The sequence below is a fragment of the Moschus berezovskii genome, chromosome 3, assembly GCF_049115385.1.
Source record: "Moschus berezovskii isolate FMDL1 chromosome 3, NW_MosBer_1.0, whole genome shotgun sequence".
Classification (NCBI taxonomy): Eukaryota; Metazoa; Chordata; class Mammalia; order Artiodactyla; family Moschidae; genus Moschus; species Moschus berezovskii.
In genome coordinates this window covers 52,255,981-52,272,631 of record NC_142462.1, presented here as the reverse complement: position 1 = coordinate 52,272,631, position 16,651 = coordinate 52,255,981, and the positions used below count along the sequence as shown (strand labels likewise).

At 38.7% G+C, this 16,651-nt stretch overlaps 2 protein-coding genes across 7 annotated transcripts in view; one reads left to right on the top strand and one right to left on the bottom strand.

Moving 5' to 3' along the window:
• Nucleotides 1-4,510, top strand: part of NAPEPLD (N-acyl phosphatidylethanolamine phospholipase D) — a 56,715-nt gene extending 52,205 nt beyond the window's left edge. For 5 of the 6 annotated variants that reach the window (XM_055420708.2, XM_055420712.2, XM_055420710.2 and 2 more), the window contains one exon: nucleotides 2,696-4,510. In XM_055420708.2, coding sequence (XP_055276683.2) covers nucleotides 2,696-2,824 — 129 coding nt within the window. In that variant the 3' untranslated portion in view covers nucleotides 2,825-4,510. The remainder of the gene's footprint in view (nucleotides 1-2,695) is intronic. The other variant, XR_008685226.2, reaches the window with a different exon arrangement.
• A 1,360-nt stretch (nucleotides 4,511-5,870) lies between these two features.
• The window catches only part of ARMC10 (armadillo repeat containing 10), a 48,922-nt gene continuing 38,141 nt past the window's right edge, over nucleotides 5,871-16,651 (bottom strand). Inside the window, exons 5-6 of the mRNA XM_055420718.2 lie at nucleotides 8,011-8,082; nucleotides 5,871-6,880 (exon numbers count right to left, since the gene is read on the bottom strand). Coding sequence (XP_055276693.2) covers nucleotides 6,629-6,880; nucleotides 8,011-8,082 — 324 coding nt within the window. The 3' untranslated portion in view covers nucleotides 5,871-6,628. The remainder of the gene's footprint in view (nucleotides 6,881-8,010; nucleotides 8,083-16,651) is intronic.

The window sequence follows — 16,651 nt, the reverse complement described above, 5'->3', positions numbered from 1 at the left end:
TGCTTTGCAGACAGTTTTAAATGATTTACATGTAAATAGTTGTAATAACTGCTTACTACAGTATAAGCAGCTTAAGGATGTCCTTGACTTGGCAACACTTAAATCAGATGTTGCTGTACATGCATTTTCTCTGAGGAATGTTAAGTGAATTTCTTACATGTATTTAAACATTTAAGTCATTAGTTTTGGTGGAAACAAACTATAGGCACTACATAATATATGTTAACTTTTTAAATGACCAGGCTCTCTATTTTGAGTATATCTTAGAAAGGGAACAGTTTGAGTTCTCTGGGGCTGGTTGTGGGTCCAGATTACTGGGAGTTTTCACCACTTACTCACTTACTCATATTTATGTCCAATCTACTATCTTGACTAATGCATACTGTTTGGTCCCAGGGCTATAGGGCATTTCTATCTTCCCTGCAGGACTAAAGTGCCTGCATTAAAACAGTTTTCTTGCCTACTTCTCAAGTTATCATCTAGATAAGCAGCGAAGAACTGACCTGTGAAGAAACTCACAGAGATACTGCAACATCAAAATCCATACTAAGTTAGAGCTTATAACTAAAGTTACAGTTTAGGAAAGAAACTATTAGTGTGAGATAATTGTTTTATTATTGGCTGAGAGTTGTAGAACACAGGGGAAGTGGGAAAGAGTTTCATCATTCTGACAGCTCTTAACAGTTTTGCAAAGGAATGCTTCTTGCCTTGGGCTGTTAAAGTTATATTTTACTGGTGATACACTAGCATCCTATGTGCAAGGATAAGACTAACAGTAGATTTCTGTTATCAACTAACCTTAATAAGTGGCTGTTTCTAGGGATACAGGGTACCCAATGCTTAGTTAACCTCAGTTGCTCAGCAGACAGTGGCAACACATCTCTGAACACAGCCATAAATCTAGAAGTGAGCAAGCAGGGAGGAAAAAACTTGTGGCCAGTAACTGTTAGCAGATCTGTACATCTGAAACCACAGAAAACTTACCTGGTTTTCCTACCGCGTCACTGGCTGGCCCTTCGTAGTCTGTGGCTGGTTCCTCCTCTCCCTCCCAGCAGTGAGACTGTTAGGACTCCACAGTCCGGGCGCCCCTTCTCTTCTCTAGCTGGTTACTCCCTGGGGGCTCTCACCAGTCTCGTGGCTTTAAACACGGTCTATGCACCATAAGCTCTCTAACCCAGGTTCTTCCCTACAGTCCACATTTACCTACTTTTCTCCACTTGGATGTCCACCAGATTACAAAAACTTCATACTAAAAGTTAAAAAGCTTCATACCAAACTTCCTGTTCTTTCCTCAAACTTGTTTCTCTTCCTTCCAGCTCCTCAAGCTAAAATCTTGACTGTCGTATATCCTCTGTCCTATTTTCTCCAAATGCAGTCAGCTCACCTTTCAGACTGTATTTGGACCCTGACTGCTTCTTATCCTGTTCACCAATGCCACACTGCAGAGGGCAGTGACCTTTACCCCTAAATCAGATCATGACACTTCTCTTCCAGGAGACTCCCCCCCCCGCCCCCGCCAAGTCAAAGCCACAGTGACTCTAACGGCCGCCTATAAAGCCCCGCGCTGTCTGCTCCGTCAGGTGTGTGTTGCCATCTCCAAGAGATCTTCTTAGGTGGTTGTATTTAAAATTAAACCTCCACCTCTGATACTATTTTGTCCCCAGAACATATCACCCACCCCAATAATATTTTCGTATTTGTTCACTTCTTACCTGTCTGTGTATTGGGATGTTAGCCCCAGGAAGGCCAGCGCTCTTAATTCGGCTCCCTGACCTGGCTACTCCAGGTACTCACGAGACACTACTGCATGAAGGGTAGCAACGGACTTAACCGCTGGCGATCAGAGTAGAGACCGGGTGATTTTTACTCCTGCTTTAACTTTCACATTTTACAGCTTTTCTGATTGAAGTTGAAAAAAAGAAAATAAAAACCTTTTCTGTAACAGCTGTTTTTCCCCCTTTATTTGATATAAATAGCCACTATCCAATGTACAGATTTAACTCAAAAGAGAAATAACCGATGAACTGATTTATCTTTTATACCTTTTACTTTAATAATTATAACACATTCAAGTGGTTTTAATTTATTTGGAAAACATTTGAGTAGGTTGAAACATCCTTATGTAGTGTGCTGTGTTCCCCCCCCCCTTTTTTTTTTAAGCAGTGAAAAGGTGAGGAAACACAATGAAACTCCATTTGTCAAATCTATTCTCCAGCTCCCTCTTCACTTCTCAGGCTACAGATGTGGTATGTGGCGGGGGCTTGGGGATGACAGCCCTTCTGCAGCCAAAAATAGTCTCTAGAGTTTGCTTACACACAGATACTCTTCCTTACAATCTAAGTTTCTATAGTCTCCCTAAATATTGGTAACACTTAATTCTTTAGCACTGGTTCCATTTAGACTGGAATTTCATGTAGGGAAAATATTGATCAGAGTTCATGAAGTCTAATGTTCAATCTAAGTTGGCACCAAAGTTGACATACATGGTGTTAGATAAATTGATACGTGTGACACTTATATCAACAATGATTATATATTAGAAAGTGATTGACTCATTTGCTAATCTTTCAATGAAACGGAAAGATTTTAAGCAGACTTTGTTGGTTATTTTAGTTGAAATCTTGTTTGAACGATCCCCTCAAATATAGGTATGCTTAATCTTTTTCCATTTTTGTTTCTCTCTGCCCTTTGCCAGCATTATTTAGAACCTCCAGCGAAACTGTGTGAAGCTCTAGAAAGATACGGACTTAAGACTGAAGATTTTCTTGTCCTGAAGCATGGCGAATCAAGATACCTTAATACTGATGATGAAGATGTTGAGTAATACGAACATAAGAGCTTTTCATGAAAAAGGCATCATTTGATATACATGTGAAAAGACTAAGAAATTCATGAATATTATGATTTTTTACATTTGGAAACAACTTCTGTAGGTTTATGTTCTGTTATCACCTGATACTAATATGATTGCTGGTCCATATAAACAAGAGTTCAGAGGTGGGTCATTAAAATCCACATTAGCCAACTCATTATTTAAGGTCCTGTCTCAGTGACATAAACACTGCAATGGGTTTTGTTTTTTTTTAACTAAAGCACTCTACTTTCATGGTAGTTTTGAGGTTATGAAAAACCAATTTAAAAAACTCACTTTTTTTATTCTTGGGGGCCTTCTGCAAGGTAAGTCAAGGCTATGTACCTACCTAGATTTTCTTGGAGGCCTGCACAGAGAAACATTTTATAGTCAGAGTAAATGATGACATTGATTCCCATATGCTTATAGCAATTTGTGCTCTATTAAGATTATGCCAAATGGTAAGTGATTTATTTTTTTTAAACATAAAAACATAGGAGTTTTGGCTAAGTTACCATTTGTAAAGACAATTTTTTAAAGAGAGGAACAGTATATTCTATGGCACATCTACCATCCTTATGGCAGAAGCCCTCTGAGCTGGGAAGTGTGGTTATAAGACATGACTTATGAAATTTTCTATTTTTAATTTAAAACTCAGACCTGCTCAGCACAAATACAGCTGCAAGGAAATAATTTAAAAAGACAAATGCACATCTTATATGTTGAAAGAGCATATACTTTGCATTTTTATTTTTTCCCTATTCCATCTCCTCTCTATGTAAATATACTCATTCTTTTTCTGGATTCTTAGCTCGAACTCCAATGGCAGCGAGATTTATAAGTATTCTATGTTTTACATGAGTGTGATGTCTTATATTTTTATATCAAATGATCCTTAAGCACGGTTCTACTTGTATTAAGCCAGTGTGGAATGTTCGTGGTTAAAAAGAGACAGTGATTTAGTCACAGACGGGCTCTGCAGGCACTTGGTAACTGTGACCCTTCCTAAGGGGGAGAGCCGAGCAGAAGCCTGTTCTGTCTTCCTGATCGAGTCTCAGTAAAGTGAATTTTATTCATACAAAATGGTCAAAGTACAGGTTTTTCGACACCAAATGCTGCCCAGGCAGCCCTGTAATTTCTTTCACATACATGTGCATGTTAGCCGCTCGCTCTGCACTCCAGCCCTGCTTCCACCGTGGACCTCCTGTGTGCCTCAGCGTCCTCCTCACGTGAACAAGAGGACGACGCCCACCTACCTCCAAAACTGAAGAAGTAATTGGCTTGTTTTTTTAAAAGCACTTTGAAAATACACTGCCTACTACAGATAGGTAGATTTGAAAGTGGAAAACAGGCTACTGCTTTTGATATACTTTGATATATTCAAGCATATATAGGGGCAGTAAAACATTGAGGACTGACAACTTTATCTCCTGCATTTTGTAAATTTGCAGTTACAGCCAAAATAAATGTAAACTATTTATAAAAATTTCAGTATTTCTAGCTACAAAGATGCAGCAAATCTGTTAAGGGGAAATGTATATGTAGTACAGGTGAATGTATATGATTTGAGGGCACTAAAGCACATAAAATTTCCCCCTAAAATAAACCTTCAGAAGGAAAAAAAAAAACCCAACACTTTCACTCCAAAGGAATATTTCGCAAGCAGAGAGGAGTCCAGATGTTGGGCTTACTGGTGGATTAGCTCTGGCACGTGTTGCCCTGATACTGGCCAGTGCTCTGTGGTCACCCTCCTCGCTGTTGCACGCCAGACTGAAAATTCATCTCTTACCTCATCTCTGTGAAGCAAAGCCATGCACATCTTGCTTAGTTATTTTTTCTCCTTGAATGGCCTTAATTTTTTCGCATGCATTGTTTACCTGAGGGTCTGCCTCAGGTATTTGGACCTGCCTCATTTTTCTAAGCTTGCTCCATGCTTTAATTTTTATCAACATTAGCATTCTTTCCACTTTGGCATTTTGTTCCTTAAGTACATTGAGCTTCATCTTTCCTATCTGCATTTTGAAGGGTTTTATGTGCAAAGCAAAGACAGATTTTGAAAAATTAAACAAATCCCCTCTGTTCCCTCCAGTCAGTTTAATACCTTTCATTTGTCTCATCCTCTAAGTCAATTTCATTTTTCTCTTTGATTAGCCAGCATCCATACCAACATGTAAGATATTACTGAAATTCATTTCTCCTGTGGTTGGAGGAACACTTTGATACTCATTGCCCAAGAGGGTGCGGCTATCCAATAGGATCACCTAAAAAAGTAAGATGTACCCTGACCTACAAAGGTAAAGATCTAATTGTGCATTTTCACCGTGTGATTCTTTCTAGATAGTTAAAATGACTCCCCCTCCTGATTTTCTCTAGCAGTTTGACATTTCAAACTCAATGCTCTGATCTCCAGGAAATGTTATTTGTGTGAGGAAAAGAACAGATGGAGTTTTAGAATCCAGTGCTGCTACAGCACATTAAAATGTAATCTTTTTAATGTATGTATATTTTGAATATATATTTTCATTAAATGAGGAAGACTACGCAAAATTGTTATGAAGAAATGTGCCTTTTGGGGAAGTAATATTTACGTTTGCATCACTGAAAATGATTCTTAGCTCTCATCATGTATAGCTAGTTGAGAATTTTCATCATATACTGAATGTTTTCTACTGTAAAAAATATTTCTCCAAAGTTTCATTTCTGTATCAGTATAACCCTGAGAAAGCACATTTTTCTGTTTGAGGATTTGTAACTTCCTATGGAAATCTATGTATTTAGAAATGAAATTCAAAATACTCTTCTCTTAAAGATTTGCCTTAAATATATGAATAGGAAACCTTCTGCTTGCAAACTGATTTACTTAATAACTAAGCATGGTGGTGGTCATGAACTTGAATATTACAAAACGTGGGGAAGTCAAATATAGCAAATTGTTACAGTAGCTTATTGGACAAAGATATGATTTAAAATAACTGCTGAGAATTTTTATAATTTTAGTCATGTAAAATATGGATGAAAATTAATGAATAAAACTTTTAAAGGGAGAAAATAATCTTGCCACTTTTTTCTACTTAAAAAAAAAAACCTATGAATTTTTTACTCTGAGCATAAATTTTAAACACTAGACTAAGCACCTGTACAAAGAAAAGTCATTTCCTCACTCTCCAATCCTACTCTCAGGAGACTGGGTTTCATTCTAGATATACCAAAATGCCTATATATGAATGACAGAAGCATTGTTTTGATTGATACCAGTATGTTATACACAGTAAACAGGAGGGTATTAGGAAACATTTTTCCTAACAGTTAAAAGTTTTCATGGACTAAAAACAGATTCTATGATTAGAACAGACCTGAGTGGCAGGTGGCCTTGGGAGTACAGGATCTCACAGCTACTAGAAGAACAAGGTTAGGGCAGTTAGAAAACAGTGTTGCTGTTCCGGTGGAGTAACTGCAAATCACTTTGGACAAGGGAAGGGTAGCTTACACACAAAAGGTCACTGTCTCTCCTAGCTAAAGTAGCTTAGCAAAAAGCAAAATAAGAACAGTTTCAGGATAAGCTCTTATAGTCATCTTATCAATAAAATGGTCCAAAACAAACCAGAAGACCATGGCAAGTTGTAGCTGTGTTGAAGATGAAATGTATTTACAGTACATGATATTTACTGTTTCAATTCTGCAGCTGAAAGAATCTCTTTGTGAGGAAGGTGAAAAAGGAGAAATTTCTATGTGCTACTTCTGGACTGCATTACTCTTTGGAAAAATACGACCAACCAATTAGAATTCTGGTATCATTGTTACCTTTTCCTTCACATCTGCATCATGGTGATGAACTAAAGCTTTCATTTTCTGGGCACATTCTTTTCCATACAACAGGGAAAACAGTGAACCTGCAGGGAAAGTTGGCTGCGTAGCTAAATGGCGCTCTTCATTGAGGCAGTTTGTTATATTCTGAAGCAGTGTGAGAACGCGAAGAAGAATCTCCTTTGGTACATGGCCATCAAGAAGTGAAAGGAATGAGGAGTCCACCTGAAATAGGAAACAATGAGAATTAAAAATATATGAAAACATTTTCCATGGGTCTTTTCACATGTACTGAACACATTTTAAAAATCCTGTTGTGGAAAACTATCCCTGAGACAGCATAACATAAATATGTAAAATCTTAAGCACCCCTGTATCATATACCAAAGGAAACAGGAGGCTTTGTGTCTTAGCTTAAAAATGCTATTTTCTTGGAATCCTAGAATGTAGTCATTTTTCCTCTTTAAGATCCATCATATATAGTCATCATGGAAACTCATTAATTCAAGGTGCCAGGTATAAGGACTGAGCAGATGAATAATAAACAGGGTCCTTTTTCTACAGGATATTCTATCATAGTACAAACTATGCTTCCTTCAAAATACCACAGCTTTTAATTATCTTGCTCATTTCTTACATTTTCTGTCTCCTCTACCTAGACTGTAAACGCAAGCAGACAAGCACCACGTCATGCTGTCCTCACTGGTATCCTAGCACTCAGCTGGGCATCAGGCGCATGGTGGGGCCTCCGTGAATACTAGTGTCTCTGGATACTGAGATACACTGAGCATTAATAAGTATGAAAGGTGTGTTAAGTACCCCAAAGTGAAGAACAGAGACACAAAAATTATTACTACTAGGGAGACCTTCGGAGAAGGCAATGGCAAGCCACTCCAGTACTCTTGCCTAGAAAATCCCATGGATGGAGGAGCCTGGTAGGCTGCAGTCCGTGGGGTCGCTAAGGGTCGGACACGACTGAGCGACTTCACTTTCACTTTTCACTTTCACACACTGGAGAAGGAAATAGCAACCCACTCCAGTGTTCTTGCCTGGAGAATCCCAGGGACGGGGGAGCCTGGTGGGCTTCCATCTATGGGGTCACACAGAGTTGGACACGACTGAAGTGACTTAGCAGTAGCAGGGAGACCTTTCCAAAAGTTTTCAGAAGTAAAATATGGTCTTTACAGAAAATTGAGGTAATTCATATAGGTAAAAAGAACCAAAACAGAAGGAAAAACCGCCTCTAATATTGCTCCTCAGGGAGAATTCCTGTTAATATTTCGGGATAAATCCTTTCCTTCTGAATCTGTCTGTCCAAACTGACGTATAGACAGCACAAATATGCAGGTACTTACTTGGGCATCAAGAAGTCGATCTGTCATGGCTGGATTTTCAGACAAATTCAAAAGAAGCTTCAAAACTTGAACCTGAAACAAGAAAAATATCAGATTATTTCAGACAACCAAGCATGGATTTTCTCTACCTGACATGCTGTCTCCCAGCCATGTCCATATTTTAAAGTCCTGCCTATTCTTCAAGGTCTGATTCAAATTCTCTCCATTCCATGAACTCTTCTCAATTCACTTTACTTAAAAAGCACAGTTTTTCAATTATACTGATAGGGAGAAAATAGTGAATGTCTTCACTTCCCACCACTGGCCCACACAAATACCTAACACAGGGTAACTTTAACATATTACATAAATAATCTTTATTATGATTGAAAGTGAAAGTGAAGTCGCTCAATCGTGTCCGACTCTTTGCAACCCCATGGACTGTTAGCCTACCAGGCTCCTCCTTCCATGGGCTTCTCCAGGCAAGAATACTGGAGTGGGTTGCCATTTCCTTCTCCAGGGGATCTTCCTGACCCAGGGATTGAACCTGGGTCTCCCGCATTGCAGGTAGATGCTTTAACCTCTGAGCCACCAGGTATTATGATTACTGTCACGTAAAATGTGATCTTTGGAACAAAAAAGCCATCTGTCAAACTTCAGTTTATTTCTACTTAAAGTATGAAAATGTAGGGAAAGTTTGGTTATGAAGACTTAAACGGTGCTTTTTTTACTAGCTTTCTGTGATTCCTGGTGCATACTGTTACATGAAAAATTTTACAATCTTTTAAACAGACAATGATATAATCAGCAAAAACATGTTAACAACTTAACACTGGACTAACTACTTGCATTCTTTTTTTGGCATTTTTAATTGGAGGATAATTGCTTTACCGTGTTATGTTGGCTTCTGCCATACAGCAACATGAATCAGCCACAGGTATACACATGGCTTCTCCGTCTTGAACCTCCCCTCCCACCCCACCCAGCTTGTCACAGAGCACCGGGTTTGAGCTCTCTGCATCATACAGCCAGTTCCCACTGGCTCTCTAGTTTATATATGATAACGTATACGTTTTCAATGCTCCTCTCTATTCATCCCCCTCTCTCATTTCCACACTGTGTCCACACGTCTATTCTCTATTTCTGCATCTTCACTGCTGCTGCTGCTGCTGCTAAGTCACTTCAGTCGTTTCCAACTCTGTGTGACCCCATGATGGAAGCCCACCAGGCTCTCCCGTCCCTGGGATTCTCCAGACAAGAACACTGGAGTGGGTTGCCATTTCCTTCTCCATCTTCACTGCTCCCCTGCAAATAGGTTCATCAGTACCATCTTTCTAGATTCCATATGCATGTGTTAATATATGATACTTTTCTCTGACTTACTTCACTCTATATAAGAGGCTCTAGGTTCACCCACCTCATTAGAATTGACTCAAATGTGTTTCTGTTTATGGCTAATATTCCATTGTACATATGTACCACAGCTGTTCTATCCATCTGCTGACAGACATCTAGGTTGCTTCCATATTATAGCTATTGTAAATAATGCATTTCAGTTATGGTCTCCACAGGGTATATGCCCAATAGTGGGATTGTTGGATTATATGGTGGTTTTATTCCTAGTTTTCTTTTTTTCAATTTTAGGATAATTGCTTTTCAGAATTTTGTTTTCTGTCAAACATCAACATGAATCAGTCATAGGTGTACATATGCATTCCTAGCTTTTTTAAGGATCAGGACTTTCCCTAATCTCCTTGCCCTATGGAACCATTGCTGAGAAAAGAGGATATGCTGCCGCCGTGTGGACACTTCCCATAATTACAACGGGAAAAACCAGGGCTGAGGGGAACTATCTTACTGCAAGGCCTGCAGAGCTATTAATGAAACCTGCCCTGGAGAAATGTGCTGTGGTAAGCAATCAAAAGAAAATTCCAAATAGGCTCAAATTTGAGGCCACTTCAGGAGTTAAGTTGTACTCACAACATTCTTTTAAGAAATGAAACACATAAGAGGATGCTCACCATCGCTCATTAGTAGAGAAATGCAAACTGTCACTACAATGAAGGATCACCTTGCACCAGTCAGAGTGGCCATCATTAAAAACTATCAACAACTGCCAGGGAGGACGAGGTGAAAAGGAACCCTCCTAGCCTGTTGCTCAGACAGTAACCTGGTGACAGCCACAAGGGAGGACACTGCAGGTTTCTTAAAAAATTAAGTAGAGCCACATTTGATCTGGAATCCCACTCCTGGATATATGTCTGAAAGAAACGAGACAAAATTCATGCAGAACCACCCCAAAGGGTATTTAAGGAGAAAACCAGATTTTGAAAAATCTCATGCAGCCAAGTATGCACTGGACAAGAATTTTTTACATCCGACAAATGGAAGCAAACAAAATGTTTATCGAGAGAGGAATGGATAAGGAAGTGACACATGTACACAATACAATATGACTCAGCCAAGAAAAAGAATGAATTATTGTGATTTTCAGGATCATAGATAAACTAGGGGATAATTAAAGAAGTGAAGAAAGTCAGAATCAGAAAAATACAAATATCACTTAAAAGTGGAGTCTAAAAATACACATAGATTACTTGAGAAAATATAAGCAGACGTGAGTTAAAAAACATACTAAATGAGAAGGGGTAAAGGATAAATTATACAGTTCAGATATAACAGATATAATGACTCCATATGAAATAGATTATCAACAAAGACCTAGCTATAATAAGGGGGTTCAACACTCTAATAAGCTACATGGGAAAAAAATTCAATTGTGAATCGATACGTATATGTACAAAACTGAAAATACATTTTGTATACCTACAGCACTCATTACCTTGTATATCAACGTTAGTACAGTAAGAAAAAAAGTGAATTTAATTAAAAATAACAAGGATGGAGACAAGATTTCAGTCTGTCATCATACTTTCCACTTTATAATTCAACACTGAATCAGGACTTTCACTGAGGCTCTGGTTGCTTTAAAGAACCACAGTTGGGCTGAGGAGAGCCTGCCACTTTGTGGTCACTGTTTAGATCAACAACATTAACAACAGAGTTGAGTGTACATAATCTTCACAAGGCTTGCAGGGCTCTATACTTGTTCTCAAGAAATGCCTGGGGTAAATCAACAATAGAGAACTGAAAACAGGGCAGACTTTAAAGAAGCCAATTTCAAGAGGTAAATTTTATTTACACTTCATAAAATATAAGCACATGGGGAGATACAGAACATCACTCATTATTAACATAATATTGACTAGATAAAAAGGAGCTACTGAATAGCACAGTGAACAATACTGAACACACTAATAATCTATATGGGAAAAGAACCCAAAAAAGAAGATTCAGGTCTATGTATAACTGAATCAAGGTCCTGTACACCTAAAACAAACACAACACTGAAAATCAGCTCTAGACCAATGAAAAAGAAAAATGGGGGGGAAGGGTGCCATGAAGAAATGCTGTCACCTTGTGGCTCTTTGCCCTAAGGGAAACTAAAAATCTGTGCTGATGGGCAATTAATATTCACAAGGGGCAGTCAAGAAAAACACCTGCCCTCAAGATATATCCTGGGGGTATGACATCAGAAAAGATTTCAAAACAGGGCAGATGCTCAAGAACCCAATTTCAAGAGCTGTTTCACTCACCTTGTTTACAAAAAGAAAAGAAAAGATGTCATTATTGCTAAATATTCAGTTCAGTTCAGTTCAGTCGCTCAGTCGTGTCCGACTCTCCGTGACCCCATGAATCACAGCACGCCAGGCCTCCCTGTCCATCACCAACTCCCGGAGTACACTCAAACTCATGTCCACAGAGTCTGTGATGCCATCCAGCCATCTCATTCTCCGTCGTCCCCTTCTCCTCCCGCCCCCAACCTTTCCCAGCATCAGAGTCTTTTCCAGTGAGTCAACTCGTCACATGAGGTGGCCAAAGTATTGCAGTTTCAGCTTTAGCATCAGTCCCAACAATGAACATCCAGGATTGATCTCCTTTAGAATGGACTGGTTGGATCTCCTTGCAGTATAAGGGACTCTCAAGAGTCTTCTCCAACACCACAGTTCAAAAGCATCGATTCTTCGGTGATCAGCTTTCTTCACAGTCCAACTCTCACATCCATACATGACCACGGGAAAAACCATTGCCTTGACTAGACGGACCCTGGTTGGCAAAGTAATGTCTCTGCTTTTTAATATACTATCAAACAGGAGATGGCAAGAGTGAACATAGACATTCTAGGAATCAGTGAATTAAAATGGACTGGAATGGGTGAATTTAACTCGGATGACCATTATATCTACTACTGTGGGCAGGAATCCCTTAGAAGAAATTGAGTAGCCATCATGGTCAACAAAAGAGTCTGAAATGCAGTACTTGGATGCAATCTTAAAAACGACAGAATGATTTCTGTTCGTTTCCAAGGCAAACCATTCAATATTACAGTAATCCAGGCCTATGCCCCAACCAGTAATGCTGAAGAAGCCGAAGTTAATCGGTTCTATGAAGACCTACAAGACCTTTTAGAACTAACACCCAAAAAAGATGTCCCTTTCATTATAGGGACTGGAATGCAAAAGTAGGAAGTCAAGAAACACCTGGAGTAACAGGCAAATTGGCCTTGGAGCACGGAATGAAGCAGGGCAAAGGCTAATAGAGTTTTGTCAAGAGAATGCACTGGTCATAGCAAACACCCTCTTCCAACAACACAAGAGAAGACTCTACACGTGGACATCACCAGATGGTCAACACCGAAATCAGATTGATTATATTCTTTGCAACCAAAGATGAAGAAGCTGTATACAAGACCAGGAGCTGACTGTGGCTCAGATCATGAACTCCTTATTGCGAAATTCAGACTTAAATTGAAGAAAGTAGGGAAAACCACTAGACCATTCAGATATACCTCAATCAAATCCCTTATGATTATACAGTGGAAGTGAGAAATAGATTTAAGGGACTAGATCTGATTGATAGAATGCTAAATATTAGAGCAGTGCAAATCAAAACTACAAACAGATTTCCTCACACCATTTACAATGGCCACTGTCCAAAAGACAATGCTGGAAATGGTGTGGAAAAATGGAAACCTCCCTGCACCCTTGGTGAGAAGGTAAATTAGTAACAGCCACGATGGAGAACAGTGTGCAGGTTGTTTAATGAAAAGGGGGATGAAATTAGAATATTCACTAACATACAGAAAAATAAACTCCGAACATATTAAAGACCTCAACAAAAGGATGAATAATGTAGAGCCCTTGAGGAAAATACAGGCAGAACATGCTTTGACATAAATTTCAGAAAGTTCTTTTTTGAGTCACCTCTTAGAATCACGAAAAATAAAAATAAACTAATGGGACCTAATTCCACTTGAAAGTATTGGCACAGCAGAGGAAAACATAAATACAACAAACAGACAACCCTTAGAATGTAACTAATATTTGCAAACAAAGACACCCATGAGGAATTTATCTCCAAAACATACAAACAGCTTATGCACCTCAGTATCAGAGAAACAACCCAATCAAATGGGGGCACAAGATTTAGATGAACATTTCTCCAAAGACGTAGAGATGGCCATTAAGCACATGAAAAGATGCTCAGCATTTCTAAGTTATTATAGAACTGCAAATCAAAAGTACAATGTGATACCACACAGTTCAGAATGGTCATCATCAAAAAAATCTACAACAATAAATGCCAGAGAGGGTGTGGAGAAAAGGGAACCCTACTACACTGTTGGTGTGACTGAAAATCAGCAAATCCACGGAGAACAGGACAAAGGTTCATTAAAAACTAAACGGAGAAGTATCGTAGGACCCAGCAATCTCATTCCTAGACATAGATCCAGAGAAAACTATAATTTTAAAAGACAGATGCATTATACATTATGACCAAGTGGGCTTTATCCCAGGGATGCAAGGATTCTTCAATATTCACAAATCAATCAATGTGATACACCACATTAACAATTTGAAAGATAAAAACCATATGATTGTCTCAATAGATGCAGAGAAAGCCTTTGACAAAATTCAACCTCCTTTTATGATAAAAACCCTCCAGAAAGTCAGCATAGAAGGAACATACCTCAACATAATAAAAGCCATATATGATATGGCAAACACCCTCAATGGTGAAAAACTGAAAGCATTTCCCCTAAAGTCAGGCACAAGACAAGGGTGCCGACTCTCACTACTACTATTTAACATAGTTTTGGAAGTTTTACCACAGCAATCACAGAAGAAAAAGAAATAAAAGGAATCCAGATTCGGAAGAAGAAGTAAAACTCTCACTGTTGCAGATGGCATGATCCTCTACATAGAAAACCCTAAAGACACCACCAGAAAATTACTAGAGCTAATTAATGATATAGTAAAGTGGCAGAATATAAAATTAACACACAGAAATTCCTTGCATTCATATACACTAACAATGAGAAATTAAGGAAACAATTCCATTCACCATTGCAACAAAAATAAAATACTTAGGAATATATCTACCAAAGGAAACAAAAGATCTATATATGGAAAACTATAAAACACTGATGAAAGAAATCAAAGATGATACCAATAGATGGAGAAATATACCATTTTCATGGATTGGAAGAATCAATATAGTGAAAGTGAGTATACTACTCAAAGCAATCTATAGATTCAATGCAATCCTTATCAAGCTATCAACTGTATTTTTCAGAGAACTAGAACAAATAATTTCACAATTTGTATGGAAATACAAAAAAACCTCGAATAGTCAAAGCAATCTTGAGAAAGAAGAATGTAACTGGAGGAATCAACGTGCCTGACTTCAGACCATACTACAAAGCTACAGTCATCAAGACAGTATGGCACTGGCACAAAGACAGAAATATAGGTCAATGGAACAAAATAGAAAGCCCAGAGATAAATCCATGCACTATGGACACCTTATCTTTGACAAAGGAGGCAAGAATATTCAATGGAGAAAAGACAATATCTTTAACAAGTGGTGCTGGGAAAAGAATGCAACTAGAACACCGTCTAACATCATACACAAAAATAAACTCAAAATGGATTAGAGAGCAAAATGTAAGACCAGAAACTATAAAACTCCTAGAGGAGAACACAGGCAAAACATTCTCTGACATAAATCACAGCAGGATCCTCCATGACCCACCTCCCAGTGTACTGGAAATAAAAGCAAAAATAAATAGAACCTAATTAAACATAAAAGCTTTTGCACAACAAAGGAAAATATAAGCAAGGTGAAAAGACAGCCTTCAGAATAGGAGAAAATAATAGAAAACGAAACTGACAGAGAATTAATCTCAGAAATATACAAGCAACTCCTGAAGCTCAATTCCAGAAAAATAAATGACCCAATCAAAAAAATGGGCCAAAGAACTAAACAGAAAGTTCTCCAGAGAAGACAATACAGATGGCTAACAAACACATGAAAAGATGCTCAACATCACTCATAATCAGAGAAATGCAAACCAAAACCACAATGAGGGATCATTTTACGCCAGTCAGAATGGCTGCTATCCAAAAGTCTACAAGCAATAAATGCTGGAGAGGGTGTGGAGAAAAGGGAACCCTCTTACACTGTTGGTGGGAATGCAAACTAGTAGAGCCACTATGGAGAACAGTGTGGAGATTCTTTAAAAAACTGGAAATAGAACTGCCATATGATCCAGCAATCACACTCCTGGGCATACACACTGAGGAAACCAGAATTGAAAGAGACACATGTACTCCAATGTTCATCGCAGCAGTTTATAATAGCCAGGACATGGAAGCAACCTAGATGTCCACCAGCAGACGAATGGATAAGAAAGCTGTGGTACATTTACACAATGGAGTACTACTCAGCGATTAAAAAGAATACATTTGAATCAGTTCTAATGAGGTTGACGAAACTGGAGCCTATTATACAAAGCGAAGTAAGCCGGAAACAAAAACACCAATATAGTATGTTAACACACATATATGGAATATAGCAAGAGGATAATGATAACCCTGTATACGAGACAACAGCAGAGACTTGGATGCGTGGAGCAGCCTTTTGGACTCTGTGGGAGAGGGCGAGGGTGGGATAACTTGGGAGAATGGATTGAAACGTGTATATTATCATATGTGAAACGAATCTGACGTGGTTGGGGGCTCCCCACCTCAACACTCTGTGGATTTAAGAGGCCGTTTCTTCCGGAAGTGTATAAATTAGCCTGGGATAGAACCTGCACGCTGAATTTACTAATTAAGAAATGGGAAACCAGAACTATAAAAGTGGCATAGAAATACTAGAAATTATTCTTAAGTAATTTTTTAAAACTTTGAACAGAGTTACAGATTTTGCCATTTGTTATAAACTGGTATATGCAATTTAACCAGAACCATGAGAAAGTTGGTACTGTGTGAATTCTGAGGCACTTTTGACATGTTGTAGGAGTGATGTGGACTTTCTTGAGTTTTACACATTCATAAGTGAATGGTCTGTATCTCGTGCCTTTTTTGGTTTTCTGTGAGCTGTAGTTTCTGGGAAATGAGCAGCTCTCATTCCTGTAACTCTTGTAACCCAGTCATTCGTGTGCCTCCTTCATGAGGACCCAGTGCGGCTGTGGTGCTGTTATCCCTCTGATAGGAACTCTAACTTGGTATAAAGCCCCAAAGATCTGTTACTTATT